Source organism: Macaca nemestrina, chromosome 8, assembly GCF_043159975.1.
Source record: "Macaca nemestrina isolate mMacNem1 chromosome 8, mMacNem.hap1, whole genome shotgun sequence".
Classification (NCBI taxonomy): Eukaryota; Metazoa; Chordata; class Mammalia; order Primates; family Cercopithecidae; genus Macaca; species Macaca nemestrina.
In genome coordinates this window covers 71,887,978-71,914,306 of record NC_092132.1, presented here as the reverse complement: position 1 = coordinate 71,914,306, position 26,329 = coordinate 71,887,978, and the positions used below count along the sequence as shown (strand labels likewise).

Genomic DNA, 26,329 nt, shown 5'->3' with positions numbered 1-26,329 from the left:
CAATAAATCTACCTTGTATCGCATTCTGGGATGGTTGGGTGTAATGCAAAAATATCATGCAAGGAAACTGATATATTCAAATTAGAAGTGAGTTGCTCTCTCCAAAATATAAAATTTGGTGACATATAAGGAAATATGCTTATGCTATTCAATAATTGATAGATATTGAGTATTTATAATATTAAGTATATTTAATGTTATACTATATAATAGACCTCAGAAGGATTTCTTCATTTTGCAGGCTGTTACAGTATGCATTTTCCTCTCAGGTATACAAACACTTAGCATCATATATCAAATAAAGTAGAAGTATTCTGCCATTTAATTGGAATTGAGGATTTTTTAATGGTTAAGAAGAAATAGTCAAAATGTTAAAAGAAGTTTATCTTAAGCATTTACATTTTTCTTCTAACAAGTTATTTTTAAAAACATATCAGTTACTTTACTAAATGACTTAATTCTTTATTTAGCACTTTACTGCTAATATAATATCATAGAATCTTCCAGTGTTCAAATACAATGTCAATACAAACTTAAAATTTTTATTAATTTGCCCACATTTAACTACACGGTCCCTTACTTAAATCATAAACTACTGTAAGGAATGATTCATAAAGCCATATATATATATATATATATATATATATATATGTATAGTTAACACTATTTATTGGATTTATCTAATGAAAAATGTGACTATAAAACAACGATTAAGATATCTAAAAGATTATGTATATAAATGAGTATTGTTTTATGATATTCATCTAGGGAAGCAACAATTGATTCATACAGTTGTAGAATTCCATTCTGGAACTCTCTCTCACAAGACTGTCCACCTCAAGTTTGTATGTTCTCTTTTGTCTCCCCCCACACATATATGTACACATACAAAGCTGCTCTCTTTTATGAACACATTTTGTTTCAGACACAGTATTACTTAGCAGACACCTCCAAATAACTTGTAGTTATTTCTAAAAATCAAAGTCACCTCAAAAATACACAAATTTGCTATCAAAAGAAAGTTTAGAAAATTCCAAGATGTTTCTGAAAGTGGAAACCTAAGTGTATTACTAAAATATGCATACACAGCCTCCCAAGATGCGAAGATGACCACTTTGGAGGAACCAATGCTTACTTAGATGCATATGCTCTGGAATGTGTATGTGTCTGTGTGTTGTAACTGCCACAACTGAAGGAAGTGTGCTACAATGGAAAGAACTGTATCAGGTATCACAAAGACTGGGTCTGAGTATCAGCTCTGCCATTTATAAGTTGTATATGTTTAGATCAATCCCTTTACTTCTTTGGGCTTCAATTTCCTCATCTTTGACATAAAAGTGTTGATCTAGACCAGCACAGTCCAACAGAAATATAATGCAGGCTACATATGTAATTTTTATAGCCACATCCAAAAAGTAAAAAGAAACAGATGAAATTAATTTTAATATTTTTTATTTAACCAACACAGGATACCCAATATATTACCATTTCAACTTTTAATCAATAAAAACTTATTAATGAGATCATTTACATTCTTTTGTTTTTGGTGCTGCCTTTCAAATCCAGTGTGCATTTTATGCTTAGAGCACACATCCCAATTTGGATGAGCCAAATTTCAAATGCTCAGTAGCCACATGTGGCTAATGCTTAACGTATTAGACAGCACAGACCTAGACAGTGGCTAATAGTCCTTTCAGTTTTATAATTTTTATTACTTTATTGTGGAAAATAATATATTAATAAAATTAGCCTCAAATTCAGCACGAGTATATGAAAATCATAGATCAAATGCTTCCATGGAACATCTACTTTCGTCAGGAAAGGTTCATTAATTCTTATCTGGCAGTTTAAAATTCTGGATGATTTTTTTCTAACATTGAACAATCATTAAGAAGCAAAGAACTGGCAATTATCTTCTGAACTCAACCTCACAGAAAGTGGATTACTTCATCTATTAAATTGGCTTAAGTCTATTAAATAATTGCCAAGTCCCCATTTCATATTCTATGATGCAGATTTGGCTTTAATCTGAAGCTTTAGATCTTTATGTAATCATAAGAATTGCAAGACTGGTTTTAAAATGAATAAACATCCAAAATTACTGCTATAGCAGTAAAGCTTATTTAATTTCTGCTTTGTTTCATGGAGTCTAAATTATGAAGATTATTAAAGGGCTTTATTTTAGTGAACCACATTTGTGTAAGCAAATCAATATTCAGTAATAAATATCATTAAAATTCTTGGCAACTTATTATTGGGAAAGGCCATGTTCATTAAAACCGGTGATATAAAAGCTGATACTCAGGTTCTAATTGAGAAAACTGTATAAACTATTAGCTATGAAGTATCCCTCAGTAATAAAGACTGAAGTAGAACCTACTTACATCACAGGACAACTTTTCAAGTTAGCAATTACACTCGCAATAGAACCTCTGCAAGTTATTTATCTCCAGGTAAAATCATACATAATTTCAACTAGCTTATCAGTTTTTATACCAAACTTTACAGAAATTATATAAATGTTCTCCTTGATGTTACTATAGTCTTTTGACCCTTTTCTTTCCCCTCAAATTTGTAAGACTAGTAATAACACACTCGAGTGTTTCTGTATCAGTATAATTACTGTAACAGAATTATTTCTTAAAAAGAAGTGAATAAAACATCTCACATGCTTGTAAATCTCTAAATTTTGTTTTAACAAATACACAGTGAAAGCTGGTAATGATTCAACATATTTATAGGTGGCAACATAATATACTGATCTCTTAATCTCTACACAGGACACATTGTGTTTGTACATTTGCCAGTAAGATAAAAATCATGTCAGTTGAAGTTAACTTTCTACATGATTTATATTATTATTCTTCTTATTATTTTTGAGACAGAGTCTCGCACTGTCGCCCAGGCTGGAGTGCAGTGGCGCCATCTGGACTCACTGTAAGCTCCGCCTCCCAAGTTCACGCCATTCTCCTGCCTCAGCCTCCGGAGTAGCTGGGACTACAGGCGCCCGCCACCACGCCCGGCTAATTTTTTGTATTTTTAGTAGAGACAGGGTTTCACCGTGTTAGCCAGGATGGTCTCGATCTCCTGACCTTGTGATCCGCCCACCTCAGCCTCCCAAAGTGCTGGGATTACAGGCGTGAGCCACCGCGCCCGGCCGATTTATATTATTTAATGAACATTTAGCAGAGCCAGCCTGCCACATACTACTACCTTATTTCTGGGGGGAAAAAGGTAAACATTATTGCTATGCTGTAGTCACCTATAATTCCTCCAGGCAATTATATGTCAGAGACCAGTGAAAAAAGTAATAAAGGCAAAGGCAAGGGAACTCTAAACATAGTATGGCCCATGCCTAGCACACTGCCTGGCATTTAGGAGACATTTGGTGTTTGCTGAATGAATGGCCATAGAACATATGTACACAGTACAGTCTACATGTGTGTATACACTGTGGCCTGCATTGATTCCATAGGTAAATAAATGGGACTATACATTTAGTAGGGTATGCATGTTTACTTTTTTTTTTGCTAGAAAATTTTGTGAGTCAAAACTTTTATCCTGGTTCTGAAGTCCTAATCTAACTCTCCCTTGGGGTGACATAAAAACTCAAGTATCTTTCCTGCTTTCATCATTAAGCACTTCATTTATTCATCAAGTATTTGTGTAACTGGCACGATGATAGGCACGGCACTGACATAAAAAGAAAATCATAAAGACAAACACATAGACTAATAATTATAGTTCTTATTTTGTAAACAAGGGAATTGCTATTTGGGGGGATTAAGAAACTTGCCCAAGGCAACCCAGCAAGTGAGTATATAAACCAAGTGTCAAAGCTGTACCCATATGTTTTTCTACTACCCCATGAGACATAAACACTGAGCAGCTAAGGGAATGGGAGGGTTAATTTTATGTGTTAACTTGGCTGTGCTGTGGTGCCCAGTTGCTTGGTCCAACACTAGTTTAGATGTTCCTGTGAAGATATTTTGCAGATGTGATGAACATATATAATCAGCTGATCAAATAAAGCAGATTACCCTCCATAATGTGGGTGGACCTTATCCAATCAGTGGAAGACCTCAGGAGCAAAAACAGGATTCCCAGAGAAGAAAGAATTCTGCCTTAAGACTGTAACACAGAAATCATGCCTGAGTTCCATCCTACTAGCCTACCTTCAACTCAAGACTGCTGCATTAACTCTGCCTGTTTCCAGCCCACTTACCTGCACTATAGATTTTGGACTTGCCAGCCCTCACAATCATGTGCAACAATTATTTAAAATAAATCAATCTCTCCCCCGACCAACTCTCTCAATACATATATGTCCTGTTAGTTGTTACTCTGGAGAACCCTGACTGACACAGGGTGTCATGGCTAAATATGGAGGTTGAGAGGGCATCAAAATGTGGCCAGTAGTGCAATACTTGGAAGTGGATAGGAATCAAATGGACCCAAGATACCAGGGATAAAGCCTTGGGCACAATAGCATTTAAGGGGCCAGCAGAAGACAAAGAGCCAAAGGAAGAGATAAGTCAGTCATGGCAAAAGAAGGCTTCATAAAGGAGGGAGGCAATCCTGCAGAAAGGGCAAGTAGGAAGTCTGAGTATAGGCCTTTGTATTTGGCAATCAGTAGGACGAGGGTGACTGTGGCCGGGGCAGTTGCAACGTTGACTGGGATGATAACCATCCTGTATTCACTGTATTGTCTACCAGTGAATAAGAGGTGAGAAACTAGAAAAAGGTTGGCAATTGAGGAAAGGAAGAAAATAATAGCTCAAAAAGGACAAAATGGTGGAGATGGAAGACTTTGTTAGAATTAGGGAGACATTTGTAAGTTGAGGGAAAGGTGTCATTGGAGAAGAAGATAAAGATAGATAGCAGCTACTGAGAAAACAAGTCACAGAAGATATCCTTGCATATGGGCTCTAGACTTTGGGAGTATGGAATAACTGTAATCAGAAGTGAAATACCTCTGTCAAAGACAAGCAGTGATAGTCAAGAGACTGGCACTCTCATGGATTGAGCTGAAGCTGGGGGTCCATGCCTTTATTTTATTTATCTTACACTTTTTCAGGGAATTAAGAGGTGAGGCCATCACTGAGAGTTCTTATTAAATAACATATATGTGTCTAGTACCATATGGGATTCAAAAAAGCATAAGACCCATTCTTTGCCAGTCTATCTGTCAAGCTATTATGGTCCAGTATATATTTAGTCACTAAACAAGCAAAAAGTTTGAACTATTCCTACACAGCAGTCTCTCAGAAGCAATGGAGCATTGGTTCCAGGAACCCACATGGACACCCAAATCCACAGATGCTCAAGTCCTTTATATAAAATGGCATAGTATTTGCATATGATCTATGCACATCTTCCGTATACTTTAAATTACCTCTAGATTACTTATAATACCGAATACAATGCCTACATACCACTTCATTGGTGTGGATTCAACACACTACTTGGCACGTGGCAAATTCAAGTTTTGCTTTTTGAAACTTTGTGAATTTTTTTTCCAATTATTTTTGATCACTGGTTATTTGAATCCACAGATGTTGAGGGCTCACTGTAGTTAAATTATCCCTAGTATTGAGTTACACAGTATTTTGTGGGAAACCTCTAACAAAATATGCTTGTTTCTGCCAGTGATTAGTTAAAAAAAATATTGTTGGCCCTGTTTTTCATCATTTGTACATTTTAAAAAAATAGAAGCTTGAAAATGTGATTTCTGCTAGTTATATTTTCAATTATAAAAATAACCATATGCTCTTAGTGGCAATAAGAAGAGACCAGTGTTATATGACCATGATAAAATTACACAGTATATTTTAATCTTACTCTGTTCAAATGTCTAGAAAACTAAACTTGAGACTAATTATATGATCAATGTCTCCTGTTTTATTATTTTACCTCTGAATATTAAAGTGATTATACAAATAATAAGTAATGATATTTTCCCCTTAAAATATAAAGAAATTTGCACAATTTTCTCACATTCTGCTAAACAAGGAGATGAGTGGTTAGAGGCTAAAATCTTTAAGTTCTCCAATGATGCATTAACTAAACCAAAAAGACAACTTTACTCATTTCAAAATGTTTTATTATAACCGCAGTCTTCGAAGGCAAACACAAAAGATTCTACTATGCTTAGATTTTAAAACATAAATAACCAATTTAATGCATCACTAATGATGCACAATAGATGTCTTCTGCAGCACCAATTCAAATAAGAGACTGATGTAATCTGCCAGATACTTCAAAGTCACTAATTTGGTAATAAGAAAATACTTCTTTTGTGCAAACTTTCCTACTAAAAAAAAAAAAAACAAAAAACTGCAGAAACGCTCCCAGTTGAATATTTACTAAATAAAAGTACTGAACCCTCATTAAAATGTGATTTAATAAGAAAAAGAGAACTATGTACTTTAGGCCTTCAAAATTTATCTTGAGTAACATTAGGCTTTTAGATGGAAATACATCTCTAGACAAAGAAAACAGATATTAATGGCAAATTATGATCTATTTTAGAATTGTGTATTTATATACAACATCTTAAAATTTTAAATATTACATTTGTTGCTATTATGTTATACACCCTATATACACACACTCTAGATGCCTTATCTATGAAAGTATACTAGTACATTTCATTTCTCTATAAATCTTCCCCAGTATGTGTAAGTAAAACATTTCCCAGACTCTAAACATCTAAAGGTAAAAGCTTAGGTCAGAGTTTCCTGAGCATATTCTACTATGATGTTAACATGTTTTTCTGGGGAAAGAATCTTAGACTTCTCTTTGCCTTTGTTCTCCTTTACCAATCAGAGAATTCACAATTTTGGCCTTAATGGGGGGGAAAAAAAAGTATAAAATTCATCAAGTATTTCCAAAAGCAAGTTTAATACAATAATTATTCCTTGGCCAAGATATTTGTCAATTGCTGTTTTGGCTCACAAATTCAACCAAAATATAAATGTAAATGAAGATGTTTTCAATTATCTATTGCTTCTTCTCCAGGAGCAGCTAATCCTGAGAAAGTACCTATTATTCCAGAGAGGAAAAAGAAAGCAGGAGTTTCCATTTCTGTTGGCCACTTAGGGGTAGGAGTGTGTACAGAAGTAGGACACAGGCGATGCTTCTTAGGGCTCCTTCTGCTGATATTCAAAAAACCCAGAATCCAAATTACCTAATTTGTGGAAAACATTCTCTTAAAATTGGATTTTTTTATGGCTAATAATTGGGCAGAATTAGCACCCAAGAAGTTACAGTAGGATTGTCCTTTATTACATTGTATTTTAGGAGGTATGTTCCCAATTAAATAAAAAATTATTGATTTGAACCATTTATAATGTTACCAATAGAGCAATATTATGATACCTATTCTACAGAATTGCAGAAGCACCAGAAAAAAATTCCTCAAATGAATTTGTTAACTTATTTCTTACTTCATATAACTGTTGTACGTGTCCTATACCAGTGCATTAGCCGTAATGCTTGCAAATTTTCTTGACTTCCCCTGACCCACTGGATAGAATTCAAATTCGTCATCCTAGTGTCCAAGATGCTTCACTCTCTGACCTGTACCTCACATTCTAACCTTCATTCCCACTAATATCCAAAGATCAACCCTATACCTCAACCAAAAGGTCTGTCAAATAAATGACCTTGTGCCTCCCCACTCAGTGTCTGGGCCCCTACTAGCTCTAGCTAGTAAAAGGCCCGAATGCCTTTTACTAAATGCCTTTTTTTTCTATTGCCTAGTGGGAGCCCTGGTTCATCCTTCAGAGGTCACCTTCTGCATAAAATTCTCTTTGTGGAAATCACTCCTGCCCCATCTCTAAAATTCCTTAAGCATTTTGCTTACATATCTCATAGGCCAGTTAGGTGGTGGTGGTGGTGGTGTTTACATTACAGATTTTCTTCTAATTACAATGATTTTTAGGGACAGCATCCATTTTTTTATACACACTTTAAAATCCACATGGGCACATATTGTTACACTGGCTTACATGAGGCAGACATTCAATAAAGGTTTATTGAATGATAAACTTTTATGTTATCATAATTTTGCATATTGGATTTATTCTTATTTGAACAATCACTGTAGAAACCAGTGGAAAAAACTGTTTATGCCTGCAATCTCCTTTCAAAAGCAAACAATAGAAATGATTAATCTCTTAAGTTATAAATTTGGTTGGAGGTAAGAATAGAGATCAGCCTCATTCATAAAATGAGACAGTAGAAGTCCATAACAAGACTGATGTTGGGAGCTAAGCAAAAGGTCTGAATGACAGGTTCCCTCATAGCTGTGGAAAAGACACGCTGCATTGCACAGTGTACATGGGAGACACCATTTGGCATAAAACACAAATGAATACATAGTACATCAAAGTGCTTTATAATGAAGGTATGCTGAACATATTTTTTTACTACCCTATTGAAGTGGTCAAATTTTAAAGCCTCAAAATCAATGAGGTTTAAAGTAATAGCAGAGCTCATTTCCTGGGATGATACGTGATTCTCTGTTGGGAGTTCTATCATCTACATACATTGAGAAGCCTGGAATGGAAGAATTAATAAAATAGGGTTTCTTTTCATGGAATTGACCTAAACAGTGAATTACTATTTGAAAATTACTTATCTAAAACAAGAACTAAACAGTCAAATGCCTTGACTCTTGTTTAAAATCCAACAGTACTTTTTTTTTGTTTTGTTTTGGGCACATAGGGATACTAAATAAATGTTTGTTGATTTTATTGAATGGATAAATGAATGACTAGCTGCTTTTTACAATTAGAAAATTAATCGCATCTCGGCCTTTTGGTTAAGACCAACTGTAAAATTAGAATATTACATAATTAAACAAGCGATGCAATGTTAATATCTGAGCATGTACTTCAGGGGAAGAAAGTGAAAATTTGTCTCTTGGCTGAGATTGAGAAATGTTCCCCTAAATTTCATACTGTTTCTGGCTTTGTAGGACACCACCTCCAGGGAAACTATTTCTCTTTGACAGTCCCAGAGGCCTGACCAACCTTAGGGAGGGAGTCAGTTTCTATTAGAATGAAAGAAATAGTCTGCTGCCCATCAAAGATATCTGGAGACAAAAGGACAAAGTAAAATACATATAAAAAGAAAGAAGAGGGAAATTGCTACTGATGTCAATATTAAAATGAAAGTGGATCATTATTTGGTGACCTTAATAAAGAAAACCTTTGAATAGCACACTTTGAAAAGGCTATTTTGTCTCAGGTCTTTTTTACGCATATCCCAAGACCCATATAGTCAGTAGGACCTCCAGAAACTTTTCGTGTTCATGAAAGCCCAGAGGGTGAAGCAACCTACAGTGATATTAGCTTAAAAATGACTTCTAATAGCTTCCTACTAGCTACTACCAGATACAATGGCTTACTCAAAATGGAACTGATAATTTGGCACCGAGTTCTTCAATACTTGGCATTTCCCAAGGACTCCTGAGACAAAATTATCGATGACCACAGTCATTTTTTCTGAAGTGTTTCATGTGAAAGAAATACTAAGTTGTCACAAAATATTCATATTGCTATCAAAAATCAACACAAGTCATAGATTCATTTTTCCTTCCTTTATTTTATAGACTTTAGGGACTACAGAGACTATACATTTCAAATGTATAGAGTATTTGAATATTTCAAAATGACAGTTTTGGGGACACACCACTTAGGAAGCAGAGACAACACAGGGGCGTGGGAGCCTAGCTGTTAGGTCTCTCTCTGGCAGCTTACTTTTGCCACCTAGTGGGGGAGGCAGTTTCAGAGTCAGGTTTTATGTTTTGTATAAATAAGGTTATCTCCTTTAAGACCTAATGATCAGCTTATTTGAAAAAAAGCAAAAACAAAACAAACTTGTTTTTCCTAGTGAGGATTTTATATAGATTTTAAAAATAATCTTAAATAATTTCTCCAAATTGGTTTATTCTATGGCTATTGGTTTTCTTTCAAGCAGTTAGTATTCAAATTCAGGGTAAAAATAAAACCTTTTTGTACACATCTATAATTTGTAACTATTCAAAAAAAAAAAAGGCCTTTTCCTGGTTTCCAGTTATTTTCTATCCCGTGACTTTGTAGTATCTCACAAGATCTATCTTTTGGCTCATCGTTGTTCTTTCTGCTTACGTGGGGACCAAATCTATATCTTTATCCCTAATTTCTCACTGTGGCTACAATCTTCAGTCTTCAGTTATCTACCGAATCATCTCTGGAAGACATTTAATATGGCAAAAACCTAAGTCATCATCCTCCAAAAGGATCAAAAAATGGGCTTTCCTTTTGAGCCAGTGTGGCAGGCTTAATCAGAGCTAGAGTGCAGCCCAGGGCTAAAAATGGCAAAAGAGATTTTTTTAAGCAAGTAAAAATTAATAAAACAGTTAAGCAAAGGCACAATCAGAAGTCAGGATCAGTTTACTGGGCTGGGCAGAGAAAACACAGTGATCAAGAGAGGGTGGAGCAATAATAGTGAACAGGAATTGAGGTCAGGAACATGGGACATTTGAGGCAGGTCACAAAGTTAAAGCTAAAAAATTGGAAATAAGAAGTAAGAGAGGTTGGACAGAGTACCACAGCTCAAGTTCTGAGGCTTGAGTCCAAGAGGACCCCCTGAGACATGGAAGGTTTGGGCCTAAAACTGCATGGTGACATGTTTTTCCACTCTTTCTTCAAATTATAAAAGCCCCTAGTTCCTTCCTATGGAGAGTCTGCTGAATTTCTTGAAGTTTCTGACCCAAATAAATTATTGCTTATGAAAATTTCCATGATCATGAATGACTTTATAATGGAAGCTTAGAAAGCTACTTTTTAACTGCTTTATTACGGTGTAACTGACATACCATAAGGTTCTTCTGATACGGTTTGTGTGTCTGTCCCCTCCAAATCTCATGTTGAAATGTAATCCCCAGTGTTGGAAGTGAGGCCTGGCAGGAAGTAACTAGATCATGGGAGCAGATACTTCATGAACAGTGTAGCACCATCCCCCTGGTGGTAAGTGAGTTCTCACTCATCACATGAGATCTGATTGTTTAAAAGTATCTGGCACCTCCTCCCTCTCTCTCTTGTTCCCATGCCCGCCATGTGACACACCTGCTCCCACTTAGCCTTCCACCAGAATTGTAACCTTTCTAAGGCCTCATCAGAAGCCAAGCAGATGTTGGTGCCACCCTTGCTGTAGAGCCTGCAGAACTATGAGCCAATGAAACCTCTTTTCTTTATAAATTACTCAGCCTCAGATATTTCTTTATAGCAATGCAAGAATGGGCTAACACATGTTCCATTGTGAGTAGTTTTAGTAAATTTAGAGACTTGTGCAAATGTCACCATAATCTAGTCTGAGAACATTTCCATCACCAGAAAAGTTCCCCTGTGCACGTCTGCAGTGAGCCCTTGCTCCTATTCCTAGTCCAAGGCAGCCACTGATCTGCTTTCTGTTTCTGAAGATACAGGCTTGCCTCAGAGACTTTACAGGTGAGGTTCCAGACCACTGCAATAGAGTGAATATTGCACAAAGCAAATCACACAACTTTTTTTGTTTCCCAGTGCATATAAAAGTTATGTTTACCTAGACTGCAGTCTATTAAGTGTGCAATAGCATTATGTCTAAAAAAAGTACATACTTTAATTTTAAAAAGTTTATTGGAAAAAAATGCTAACAATCATCTGAGTCTTCAGAGTTGTAATCTCTTCACTGGTGGAGGGTCTTGTATCAGTGTGGATGGCTGCTGACTGATCAGGGTAGTGGTTGCTGAAGACTGGGGTGGCTATGGTTAAGTTCTTAAAATAAGACAACCATAAAATTTGCTGCATGGACTAACTCTTCCTTTCACAAAAAATTTCTCTATAGTACGCAATGCTGTTTGATAACATTTTACCCACAGTAGAAATGTCTTTAAAAATCAGAATCTATCCTCTCAAACCCTGCTGCTGTTTTATAAACTAAGTTTGTATACTATTCTAAATCCTTTTTGTCATTTTAACACATTCATGGTATCTTCACCAGGAGTAGATTCCGTATGAAGAAACTACTTGAAGAAACTACTTGCTTTGCTTATCCATAAGAAGTTCAAGTTTCATGAGATTGCAGTAATTCAGTGCTATCTTCAGGTTCCATTTTTAATTCTGCTTCTCTTCCTATTTCTACCACATCAGTAGTTACTTCCCCCACTGAAGCCTTGAGCCCCCTCAGTCACCCATGGGGGTTGGAATCAACTTCTTCCAAATCCCTGCTAATGTTGATATGTTGACCTCCTCCCATGAACCACAAATGTATCTTAATGGCATACAGAATGGTGCATCCTTTCCAGAAGGCTTCCAATTTACTTTGTGTAAATCCATCAGAGGAATCACTATCTATGGAAGCCATAGTGTTACAAAATGCTTTTTTTTTTTTTTTTTTTTTTTGACACAGAGTCTTGCTGTGTCACCCAGGCTGGAGTGCAGTGGTGCGATCTCAGCTCACTGCAAGCTCCGCCTCCCGGGTTCACGCCATTCTCCTGCCTCAGCCTCCCGAGTTGCTGGGACTACAGGCGCCCGCCACCACGCCCAGCTAATTTTTTGTATTTTTAGTAGAGATGGGGTTTCACTGTGTTAGCCAGGATGGTCTCGATCTCCTAACCTCGTGATCTGCCCACCACGGCCTCCCAAAGTGCTGGGATTACAGGCTTGAGCCACCGTGCCCGGCCACAAAATGCATTTCTTAAATAATAAGACTTGAAAGTCAAAATTATTCCTTTACCCATGGGCTGCAGAATGAATGCTGTATTAGCAGGCATGAAAACAACATTCATCTCCTTGTACATCTCCATCATGGCTCTTGCATGACCAGGTATACTGTCAATGAGCAGACATCTTTTGAAAGAAGCCCTTTTTTTCTGAGCGTATGGTCTCAACAGTGGGCTTAAAATACCCAGCAAACCGTGCTGTAAACAGATGAGCTGTCATTCAGGCTTTGCTGTGCTATTTCTCGAGCACAGGCAGGGCAGATTTAGCTTAATTCTTAAAGGCCCTAGGATTTTCAGGATGGGAAATGAGCACTGGTTTCAACTTGAAGTCATCAGGTGCATTCACCCCTAACGAGAGTCAGCCTGTCCTTTGAGGCTTTGAATTCAAGCATTGACTTCTCCTTTCTAGCTATGAAAATCCCAGATGGCATCTTCTTCCAATAGAAGGTTGTTTTGCCTCCACTGAAAACCTGTTTAGTGTAACTACCTTCTTCAATGATCTTAGCTAGATCTTCTAGATAACTTGCTGCAGCTTCTACCTCAGCATTTGCTGCTTCACCTTACACTTTTATGTTATGGAGATGGCTTCTTTTCTTAAACCTCATGAACCAATTTCTGCTAGCTTCTTTCTTCTCTTCTGCAGATTTTTCAACTCCCTCAGTCTTCATGGAATTGAAGAGAGTTTGGGTCTTGCTCTGGATTAGGCTTTGGCTTAAGAGAATGCTGTGGCTGGTTTGATCTTCTGTCCAGACCACTTGAACTTTCTCCACATCAGCCATAAGGCTGTTTTGCTTTCTTATCATTTGTGTATTCACTGGAGTAGCACTTTTAATTTCCTTCAAGAGCTTTTCTTCTGCACCCACAACTTGGCTATTTGGTGCAAGAGGCCTAGCTTTTGGCCTCTCTCAGCTTATGACATGCCTTCCTCACTAAGCTTAATCATTTCTAGCTGTTGATTTAAAGCAAGCAATATGAAACTCTTTCAGTTGAACACTTATAGGCTGTTGTAGGGTTATTAATTGGTCTCATTTCAATATTGTTGTGTCTCAGGGAATAGGGAGGCGTGAGGAGAGGCAGAGAGATGGGGGAATGGGTGGTCAGTGGAGCAGTGAGAACACATAAAATATTTATAAAGTTCACCATCTTATATGGGCATGATTCGTGGCACCCTAAAACAATTACAATAGTAACATCAAAGATCACTGATCACAGATCACCATAACAGATACAATACTCATTAAAAAGTTTGAAATAGTTCAAGAATTACCAAAACATGACACAGAGACATGAAGTGAGCACATCTTGTTGGAAAAATGGTGCCAATATACACTCGACACAGGGTTGTCACAAACCTTCAACTGGTAAACAATGCACTGCCTACAAAGTACAATAAAACGAGCTATGCCTGTAATTTACCTTTTCTGGAAATTTCATATATATGTAATCATACAATATGTGGTCTCATGTCTATGTTTCATATAGCATGTTTTTGAAGTTCATCCACGTTGTAATATAGATGTAGTTCAAAATAGTGCAGTAGTTCCTTTTCATTGCTGAATAATATTCCATTATATGGATAAATGACATTTTGGTTACCCACTAACCAGTTGGTGGACATTTGAATTGTTTCCAGTTTTTGACTACTATGAATAATGCTGCTACTATTATTTATATACAAGTCTTCCTGTAAACATATGTTTATTTTTCTTAGGTAGATACTTCGAGTGAAATTGCTGGATCATGTGGTAAATTTACGTTTAATTTTTTAAAGAAACTGCCAAACTATTTTCCAGAATGGCTGTACATTCCTATCAGCAACCTATAAGCTTCCTATATAAAGTTTCTCCATATCATCACCAACATTTATTATAGTCTCTTTGAGTACAGTCATCTTAGTGGGGTATGAAATGGTATGTTATTGTGATTTCATTTTGCATTTCCCTGATGGCTAATGACATTCAGCATCTTCTCAGGTGCTTATTAGCCAACTGTATATTTTCTTTGGGTGAACTGTCTATTCATATCATCTATTCATTTTAATTGGGTTGTCTTCTAATTACTGAGATATAGGAGCTCTTTATATAAACAAAATACAATTCATTAATCAAATATATAATTTGTAAATACTTTCCTCTAATCTGTGGTGTTTATTTTTAAATATTTTATTTAAAATTTTTAAAAGCAGAGAGTCAGAAAACACCAGTGGCTGCCAGGGGTGGCGAAGAGAGTAACTGCGAGGGGGTAGAGGGAAATATTTTGGGTGATGCAGCTGTTTTATGTATTGATTATATAACTATGCATTTGTCAAAATTCACAGACTGGATATTAAAAAGGGTGATTACTGGGTGTAAATCATAACTTTTGTTTTTTAAGAGAAAGATACTAAAAAGAAAGGAGCCAAACATTTTCCTTATGTGAAAAAAAAATAGGGTTTATGGTTTTCTCTGGTAGATAGTAAAAACAATTACTGGGGAATTAAAGAACAGTAAGATGAGAGATATCTTCAATATACAACGGGTAAAAAAAATTAAGAACAATATGCTGATGCAGAGGAAATTTCTGTTTTGTATTTGAGTTGATAATTTGACTTGGAATTTTTCTCTTGGAATAAAACTGTTAGAAATGCTTATTTTTAAAATTTTCACAAAATTCTCAGGTAGTAAGCAAAGCATTAGAACAATAGAGGGCTCTACAACTAGTTCTATACAGCATTTTGGTGTAAAAATATGCGTAAGTCTTTAATAGGAAAGTAGATTTCTTTTTCTTTTTCTTTCTTTTTTATTTTTTTGAGACAGAGTTTCGCTCTTGTTGCCCAGACTGGAGAGCAATGGCATGATCTCGGCTCATGGCAACCTCCGCCTCCCAGGTTCAAGCGATTCTCCTGCCACAGCCTCCTGAATAGCTGGGATTACAGGCATGCACTACCAAGCCTGGCTAATTTTGTATTTTTTTAAATAGAGATGGGGTTTCTCCAGGTTGGTCAGGCTGGTCTCGAACTCCCAGCCTCAGGTGATCCGCCCACCTCAGCCTCCCAAAGTGCTGGGATTATAGGTGTAAGCCACCACGCCCAGCTGGAAAGTATATTTCCTTACAGTAAAAAAATAATAATAATTGGACAAATAGTCAAATTTGTACAAATAGTACAATTTAAATGTAACACACTACCTATAAACTATGTATTTAGCTAAAACTAAATATAGTTGTTTACAAGAACTAATTTCAAAATATACATATATGAATGTATGGATGTATTAGTCCGTTCTCACACTGATAATAAAGACACACCCGAGAGTGGGTAATTTATAAAGGAAACAGGTTTAACTGGCTCACAGTTCAGCATGATTGGGGAGGCCCCAGGAAACTTACAACCATGGCGGAAGGGGAAGCAAACACATGCTTCTTCACATAGCAGCACCAAGGAGAAGAATGAGTGCCCAGTGAAGGGGGAAGCCCCTAATAAATCCATTAGATCTCCTGAGAACTCACTCAGATCATGAGAACAGGATGGGGGAAACTGTCCCCATGATTCAGTTATCTCCACCTGGTCCCTCCCACAACATGTGGGGATTATAGGAACTACAATTAAAGATGAGGTTTTGGTGCCAAGCCATATCAATGGATTTACACAACTGATATTTAGAAGCTCTTCAAATCTATTTGTAAATTTAAGAGTTAATTAGAATCATCCCTGCCTTGCAGTTTGGAGCTGCAGCAGGTCAACTGGCAGTGCCTGCCTAGGTGGGCAACGTTCTTGGTGACCACTGAATGTAGTGTGGGCTCATCAAAGAGAGGCTGCTCTCTGGGTTCCTTCCTCTTTGGCTACTTATGGTGTCGGTGCATGAGATACTCTATCTCATCTTTGAAGGGAAACAACCTACTGGACATCTGAAGAAGTGAGGAGACTAAATATGCAGTGTTGTGCTTACTTCTAAGCAATGGAGCTAATCCAGAAGTGTCCACACCAGGGTGATAAAGCACTTCTCTTTTGGTTTAGTGTTCACCCTCATCATCATCACTTTCACCGTCATAGTCATTCTACCCCTCCTCCTCATCTTCATCTTCCCTCCTTTCCTCTTTAAGAACTTTCAGGTATTTACTAGTGAAAACCTTCTTTGGCAATAATATACCTTCAAGAAACTGAAAAATTTCTGATTTCTCTGCTGTATTTGCTAATTTACTGTTAGTGCTTTCTTTTTTCCACTGCCATGACTGTAGGAATAGGTGGTTAGAGACTTAACAAAGAATTGTGTGGCCTTGACCAGGAGCACCTCCAGGTTGATGCACAACACTGTGGGGGAGCTCTTCATGATGACCGGATGTGGGACAGAGACAGCAAGAGGAACTGCTGCTCCCTGCACTTGTCTTTACCCACAACCACGTCCCCCACTTTTCCGACCCTTCCATGTGGGTGGCAGCTGGTGCCCCACCAAGAGATGGCTCTCAATTTTCATATTCTTAATAATGTTGTTAATGTACAAAAGTTTTAAATTTTGGTAAAGTCCGATTTAGCAATTTCTTCTTTTATGGATCATGATTTTGGTGTCGTATCTAAGAACTCTTCACCTAACCCAAGATCATGAACATTTCTCCTATGGTTCTTTGAGAAGTTTTACAGTTCTGGGTTTTACATTTAAGTTTATTACCTATTTTGAGTTAATTTTTGCACATGGTATGAGGTAAGGCTCCAAATTCATCTTTTTCATATGAGTATTTTATTTTCCCAGTACCCTCTGTTGAAAATATTATTCTTTCTTGATTAAATTTCCTTGGCACTTTTATTGAAAATTGATCAAAAAAATATAAAAGTTCATTTCTGGACTCTCAATTCTGTTTCATTGATCTACATGTCTATCCTTAATGCCGCTAAGTAGAGTACTGTAGTTTCGCAGTAAAACTTAAAATTCAGTAGTGTAAATATTTCAATTGTGTTCTTCCTTTTCAAAACTGTTTTAGCGATTCTGGTCTCTTTGCATTTCCATATACACTTTAGGATCAGCTTGTCAATTTCTATTCCCAAAAGCCTGCTGGGATTTTGATAGGGATTGTATTAAATCTATAGGTCAATTTAAGAGAAAGTGCCAACTTAACACTAAGGGTTCATCTAATCCATGAACATTGAATAACTCTCATTTGTTTTAGATCTTTAATTTCTTTTAGATCTTTAATTTCTTTTAGCAATGTTTTATAGTCTTCCATGTGCAAGTCTTGCACCTCTGTGTTTAAACTGATTCTTAAGCATTTTTTTTTTTTGATGCTATTGTGAATGAAATGGTCTTAATTTCATTTTTGGATTTTTTTCCCAGTATATACAATACAACAAATTTTTGTATATTCATCTGTAAATTATATCCTGTCTGTAACTGAACTTGTTTATTAGTTCTAATAGGGGGTGTGTGTGTGTATGTGTGTGGGGGGTGGGTATTTCTCGGATTTTCTACATACAGGATCATATCATCTGGAAGTAAAGAACATTTTGCTTCTTCCTTCCAAAACTACCTGCTGAAGTAGCTTGAAGTCCATGGGTGTGAGTTCTTCTGCCATCTTCAATCTGTTATTGAGTTACTCTAGTGATAATTTTTCAGTTCGGTCAGTGTACTTTTCAACTCCAGAATTTCCATTTGACTTTTTAAATAATTTATCCTGAGATTCTTTATTTGTTGAGCCATTGTTGTTATACTTTCCTTTAATCCTGGTTTTCTTTAATTCCTCGAATATATTTTAGCTGCTTTGAAGTATCTGTCTGCATAGTACATCCGAGCCCACTCAGAAACACTCAGTTTCCACTTCCACTCATTGCTTTTTCCCCCTAAGTATTGGCCACCCTTTTCTTTATTTAAATACCTTGTAATTTTTTAAGCTTGAATTTTTAAGTACAATATTGTACTAACTCTGGATTTTTATGTTCTTCCCTCAGGATTGTTGTTCTTGCTGTGGTTTTCTTTATTAACTTGCCTAAACTAAATCTGTGGAATCCATCTCCTTCAGAATGCATGGCTGTTTGTCTCTACTTAATTTTTTAAAACTTATTTTTGTTTTTATTTTTAAGCCTGATTTCTTAGGGGTCACTCCCATGTCTGCAGAGCTTAGTGGTCAGCCAGTAATTAGTCAGTGGTTATGCTCAAATACCCTAAGCTAGTAAAGCTTTTATCCTCTGCCCATGGGTCTGTGGCTGGGTTGGGGGAGCCCATTAAAAACTCAAGCAGTTTTCAAGTCTGCCCTGGCATTTACTTTTTGCCACGCCTTTTTGCATCTTCTCTGCATATGTGCAGATTTCACAGTCATCTAGGGTGTATAGGTAGCTTGAGTCCTCTCTGATATCTCCTGCTTGTGTTTGAAGTGTTTCAGTTAGTTTATCAAGGCTCCCTATCACTGTGCCATTTTCCCAAATCTCCCTGATAAATTTCTGGCTAGTCTGCTGATATACTGTTGGCCCCAACTAAGAATGTAACTTCAGGCTCACTGAGTAGCTAGCTAGCCTTTGTTTCTTACCAAGATGTCTACTGTTACTCATAATGTTGGTGGGCACAGGGCTTTCACGTTCCATTTCATATCAAGGAAGGGCACTCCATCAGTGAAGCTGATGGTTTTCATGGCCTTCTTTACCCTTGTAGAACTATTGTGCTGAGTCTGCAGATGGGGGATGGGAGCACCCCCAGGCAGAAACACCACAAAATCGTAATTAACTTACTTGGAGCACTATAATTTGTCTATGAATAAATGCTTCTCAATTTGTTGAGTGTCTTTTATCAATTTCCAGAGTCCTAAAGTTGCTGTTTTTGACAATTTTGTCTAGCTCTATTGTTGTTTTTTGGAAAGGGAATTTGTTCAGTTCTCACTCTGTTCTTTGGGTAGTCTACCTTTAGAACTATCAAGAGCTTTTTTTCACTCTTTCATACTCAGCTGGTCATCAAGGCCTGCTGATTTTTTCTCTGCAATGTCTCTTTGGGAGAGATGCTGCTTTCCTTGCCATTTTCAGAGTCACACCCATCAAGGTGATCAGTATCCATTCCTAAATTCCTATGATAGAAGCCTTCCTCCTCATCACACTCAGTTCTGCATCTAGCTGCTAGATTGATCTTACAGACACCGGCATAATCACATCCCTTGTTCCTGAATGAAGAATGGTTCTTTGTTGCAAAGAACATAAATTTCATACTGCTCAGCCTACCTTTCAAGAATGTATTCACCTGCCTTGATCTCATGTACAATCATTTATGTCTGGAGCTCCCACCAAGTTGAATTTTTCTATCCCCACATATTCTTTGTCAACTTCCATTTTTCTACCTTTTCTCATGCTGTTTCCCCTATGTGGAATGTCCTTATAATCTGCCTTTCAATTTTTGGTCCATTAACTCCTAAAAGAAGCTTAACCAGATTAATTCTTCTGTTTTTGATCATGCCTATACTCCATAGCTCTTCAGTGTGTATATGTAGATTCAATATGTAGATTTTTAAAACATTTCTGGCACAAAATTATATTGGTTTGCAATTGGTCCTCAATTGTTTTCTGTATATGTTTTATTTCTTCTTTTTTTTTCCTTTTTAAGGATTTATTTTTAAGAACAGTTTTAGATTCACAGCAAAATTGAGTACAAGTTACAGAGACTTCTCATATAACCCTTGTCTCCAACTTTTAATTATATTCAATTTAGGACTTTCTTTATTTACAAAATAGAAGATACTTCTTAGCATCTAGTACAGTGGTGGACATGCAGCTGGTGGTTAAAACATGACTGTTGAATGAATAAAATGTTTCTTGATCTTCAATGAAAATTCTAAAAAATCTTTGAAAATGAACAATTTTGGATTTTTTTTCCTGAAGACCTTAACCCTTATATATACTTCTGAAAGCAGCAGTAGTATTAAAAATATTTAATAGTGTGCCATGAAAACTGAAAATAAAACTGGACAAGAAAACAGAGTTCTGAAAACTGCTGGGCCAAATAACAACCTATTAGTTCCTAGACCATGGGGAAGTCCCAGAGGTCCTGGACATGAGGCCATGATGGCTGAGAGTGAAGAATGAGATAGCAGCTATTTGCCATGTGGAATGGAAGTATTTAAACATTTTAACAATTGGCACAGCAGTATCAGGGGACAGCCTGAATGGCAGTTCTACCAGCAAGTAGACTGATACTCTCTGGATTTCATAATGGCTATAGAATATCTATAAAGTGGAATTCTGTCAACCTTCAGCAGTTTTGGATTTGGAGAGAAATATGAGAATAAGTCCCTGAAATGTGAAGTGCAGACAAGAACAGTCAGAAGCCAGAGTCAAGGATCAGTTAAACAGTACAAGATCATAGAGTACAAAAGTACCATAGGCAAGACAAACCAACAGTGGAGACCCTAGGTAAGTAACCAGAAGACAGAGTTCAAATTAAGTAGGTGGAACAAGTCAAACAGATAGTAAGGAAATTATAGGTGAGAATCCCAGCAAACAGTTGTCTAGGAAGCAGAAATGCATGGATAAGGAGACTCTGACCTCAAGGCAACCTTCTCCCTGTGCTGAAAAAATTTCTCTTTTTTTTTTTTTTTGAGATAGGGTCTCACTCTGTCGCCCAGGCTGGAGTGCAGTGGTGGCTCAATGCAACCTCCACCTTCCAGGTCTTCAGCATATCTGTCTTTTAGAGTAAGAAATGTACGTGTGGGTCTAAATAGGGCACTTCTTTTTTTTTTGGAAACAGGGTCTCGCTCTGTCACCCAGGTTGGAGTGCAGTGATGTGATCATGACTCACTGAAGCCTCAAACTCCCAGGCTCAAAGGATCCTCCCACCTCAGCCTCCTGAGTAGCTGGGACTGTACACACACACCACCACGCCCAACTAATTTTTTTGGTGTTTTCTGTAGAGATGGGGTTTTGCCATGTTGCCCAGGTTAGTTGCGAACTACTGGGCTCAAGCAATCTGCCCGCCTTGGCCTCCCAAAGTGCTGGGGTTACAGGCACAAGCCACCACGCCTGACCTAGAGCAATGACTCTTCTTACCAAACAGTAGAAACCCTGACCTAGGTTTGCTGGTAGCATTATCACTGTTTCATCTGTGAAGGGTAACAGAAGACTTTTTTTTATCACTACTTTGCCCTTAAAATTTAATTTCACATATGTTAAATATTTGGAGGTTTAAAAATACCTTCAAACTTCTTCCATCAGAGGATGCAAAAGAGAAGCCAATTAACTAAAGGGTATTTAAAAAAATATGTAATCTAAAAAGGCATTCAGTGCCAACGTAGAAACAAAGAGAGCAGGCCAAATAACTATTAGCAATGAAAGAATAATATTGAAAATTTTGAAAAATAACCAGTAACTGATTTGTCTAAAAAGGAATTTTGGACATGGGGAGAGGCATGACTTAATTGAAGGTGTATTGCTAAGGGAGAGAAGGTTACCGCTTTTCAGTTTTAAATAGTGTAATAAATCATACACAACACCATAATTTAAGTTTATGAGGAAGGTAATACTCTTTAGGTTGTAAAAGTGACCTCCAGTGGGCAATAATGCTCTCAAATCCGTGGCCTAGGGAACTATATTCCATTGATCGTCACTTTAAAAAAGTCTATATAGGCAACAGTTTTCCACTATAACTTTCACATCTATTTAGCCAATTATATACATATGGTATTTATTGGTTTAATAATGTATCTGGTTTGATTCATTAGTAGTGAACTGTTAACAGAAAGGTTTTTAGAATATTTCCCCAAAGATCTTCAAATCAACATCAAACATAGAGGCATACAGAATAGTAGGAATAGTAAATTCCTACCTCAATATTTTTAATTTAGAGGGGACACTAAGAATTAGAATACTGAATTTAAAATGAAGAAACTCGCAGGCATGACAGCTCATGCCTGTAATCTCATCACTTTGGGAGCTTGAGGTGGAAGGATCAATTGAGCGCAGGAGTTCAAGACCAGATTGGGTAACTAAGAAAAGAAAAGAGAAGGAAAAAAAAAGAAAAGAAATGAGCTTACTAGGTGTGCTGGCGTGTGCCTGTAGTCCCAGCAACTCAGGAGGCTGAAGTGGCAGGATTGCTTGTGCTCAGGAGTTTGAGGTTACAGTGAACTATGATTGTGCCACTTGCACTCCACTCTGGGCAACAGAGTGAGTTCTTGTCTCAATAAATAAATAAATAAATAAATAAATAAATAAATAAATAAATAAAATTAAAATGAAGGAACTACTGATAAGGAGCATATATGCAGGTCCAAAACTGAACAAAACTTACTAGAAAATCTAGAAAACACTTTGGGTTCTATTTATAATTTATCTCCTATGAGATCATGAACATAAAATTATCTCCAAAGATAACCTATTATGAAACACCAAGCTACAGATAAACTGAGGCACAGATTAAATAACCACATTTTTAGTCTTTTTTAGTGTGAAAAGTTAGGTTTTTTAAATTCTAAAATTTCACACTTTTTGCCGATTAAAGTAGCTGTTATTCATCATTTCAGGGAAAAAAAAAAGTGGAAGAAGGAAAGAAGTAAGTTCGTGGGTTTTGACTCTAGTCCAAAATTATTTTATAGCTCAAATTAATAAGTCACTTGTGTGCACAATATCATTGGATATATGCAACCTCTCAGAAATGTGGTCATGCTGTTCTAAGCATATATGAAATTATAAGTCAGTTACAAAATACACAATATTCAATCTTCCCACTAGCTTCCCCTATAACTCACTGTTGGTTCTGGAAACTGCTTATACATCTGAAATGAAAAAAGTGAAAGATCACTATGGAAATAGCAGAATATTCTTTATTATTTAAAAAAAAAGTTCAGCTCAGAAGTGTTTCTAAATGGAATTTCAGCAAGGAGAGAAAGGTAACCTTTGCCATAGGCAAACATTCTTTTAACGCTCTGATAAATACTGATGAAGAGAGACTTATTTATTACTCCTTCAGAAAATAAAATTGGTTTCCACTGTTGAGTAAATAAATTCACAATTCACAGTCAAATCTAATTGTGCTATAAAATGGGCATTATTTCCAGAAAACTGGCTTCTTTCCAAAAGAGAATAGACTCTGAATAACCATGTTTAAGGCAATATTTGATACAAAATTCAGAAGGTGAATGCTTAAGGCTTCTTCCTTCTAATCCTAGGATTGAACTGGCAAACTTTTCCTGTAAAAAGAGACAGTAAATATTTTAGGACTTGCAGGCAATAAGGTCTCTGTCATAACTACTCATATCTGTCGTCATAGTGTGAAAGTGGCCATAGGCAATACCAAAATAATGGTTGTAGTTGTGTCCCAGTAAAGCTGTATTTAGAGGCACTAAAATTCAGATTCCATATAATTTTCACATGTCATGAAATATTATTTTTCTTGTGATATTTTTCAGTCATTTCAAAATGTAAAAGCCATTCTTAGTTCAGGTCGTGGGCTGAATCTGACTCACAGGCCATAGTTTACTGACTCTTGTTTTCATCCAGAGTCTATCTATTTTTAGTCTATTATTTAGATAGAATAATATCTATCCTGTGGTGAGAAGCTCCTGGTGACTTTTCCTGCTGTAATTTTTTTTGAAGATATGATTAAATTCCTTAACTATAAAATACAATCTGTGTAAAAGGAAAATTGTGTATAATAAAGTTAAATGTTGTCAGAAGACATTTTAGTTCTAAAATCAAGGGACAAGTTTCAGAGGGAGGACACATTTTGAAATTAAAAAAAAAAAATCAACAAATACAAAAGCACTTTACCAAAGCAAACATTAAAGTTGATATTCCTTTGTCATACACCTGTCTTAGCACTCTAATTCATAAAAAGTAAACAAAAATCAAGTTATATTTTGAATTGTGGCAGCTCCAGGACCTCCTGGAACTTGCCAGCGGCAGTGATTAGACCCAGTCTTTCCACACCCCACAGCACTCAGCGCTGCTGACGTACAGAGCAAGCAAAGCCGCTGAAGTTCAAAACCTGCACTGAATCTATTTCAAACAAAGAATGCCAGGACCCACTGCAGTGACCCCTAGGATGATGACATGGAATCTCTTATTATGCAATGTCACTTAAGTATATCTTTCATATTAATAAAAAACTTTGTCTTGGTAAATTCTTGCTCAAACTTATGATGTCTCTTTAGATTCTGAGGAATGCAGTCATGAATGACATTATTCAGTGAATAGTGACTTGTACACTACATTGCTAGAATAAGGAGGCTGCCCCTGGTACTTGAAGAAAGTAATTTAGGACACCATGAAAAATGTACTCATATGCATAATAGGTTAGAACAATGAAAAGTTATAAACAGAGAAAAGAACTAATGGAGATATATGATGGATTCCTAAGGCCAATTACATGTATTTAGAGTACGTGAATACACCAAAATCAAGCTCTGGGATTCTTTCACAAAAAAATGTCCTTATAGGGCCACCACTGGAAAAAGCTTACTAGGCCATACATTCTATTTCTCTCACTAATTTTAAATGAATTCTACCAAATCTAAGTCATTCTGATTTTCTTAGAAATTCAATTACTCCCATCCTATAAGCATATATCAAGTGCCTCTTAAGTGCAAGAGCAGAAACACTGAGAATACTGAGGTAAGTAAGACTCTGTCCTGGACCTCAAGGAGATCACTGCCCAGTGGGGTAGATCAACATAAAGAGATCTTGAGAGACAGTCTGATAAGCGTAACAATGGGATAATGTACAATGTACAGACACAGCACAAAGGAAGCATAGGTTTAACTCTCTCTTGGTTTTGGGAAGGCCTATTGACTGGAGTGACATCTTGGTTGAATCTAACAGAACAATTAAAATTCCCCTATGAGCAAGGAGAGAATGGGCCAGGCAGAGGGAACACACACGCAAAGGTACAGATAATAAGAGCATGAAATGTGGTAACTCAGGACTGCTAGAGCATAAAGCGTGGGTATAAGTTAAGTACAGGGTGAATGGTAAAAGATGAGATTGGAGACACAGGCAAAGAACCAAATCACAATCTCTTGAGATTTCATCCTGTAGACTTGCGCCTCCAACACCCATGTGGCTACCGAGCACCTGAAATGTAATAGTTTTAAATCAGATGTATTAGAAGTATAAAATACATACCAGATTTCAAGTATGAAAGAATAGTATCTCAATAATCTTAAAAGTTGATTATATGTTGAGACGATATTTTAGATATATTGGGTTAAATAAAACATATCATTACAATTACTTTAAACTGTTTCTTTTGACTTTTTAAAATGTGGCTACTAGAAGATTTAAAATTACATATGTGACACTTGATCCCTTTTGTAGTAGTCCTTGTGGTTGATTCCTCAACAACTACTTCACCCCAAGCATTTAAACCAGAAGTGGTTACTTCGCCTGCCAGCAACTGGTGTAGAAATGGGCACATGACCAACCCAACCGAGGCTTATAAATTGAGGGAAAGATAGCTGGAGGGGTTCCTGGTATAAATGTCTTTGCCCAGGACACAAGAAGATCAGCTCTCTCCTTCTGGATGTGGTTATACTGCACACAACACAGAGAACTCCTGTGGTCATCTTTCTGAGTCAGAGGATGAAGTGGAGGATGGCAGAGCTAAGAAATAGGAATAACCTGAGAACTTGCTGACATCATTGAGCTGC

General features: G+C 36.7%; 1 protein-coding gene across 17 annotated transcripts in view; it reads right to left on the bottom strand.

Annotated features, from left to right (window-relative positions):
- Window positions 1-26,329, bottom strand: part of LOC105483581 (staufen double-stranded RNA binding protein 2) — a 332,549-nt gene that overhangs the window by 72,992 nt on the left and 233,228 nt on the right. For 5 of the 17 annotated variants that reach the window (XM_071068098.1, XM_071068101.1, XM_071068100.1 and 2 more), the window contains one exon: window positions 22,920-25,754. The exons of 6 other annotated variants lie outside the window; for them this stretch is intronic. In XM_071068098.1, the coding sequence (XP_070924199.1) occupies window positions 25,329-25,754 (426 nt within the window). In that variant the 3' untranslated portion in view covers window positions 22,920-25,328. Of the gene's footprint in view, window positions 1-640; window positions 25,755-26,329 lie in introns of those variants that run through there. 6 more of the 17 variants (XM_071068096.1, XM_071068097.1, XM_071068095.1 and 3 more) reach the window with 3 other exon arrangements.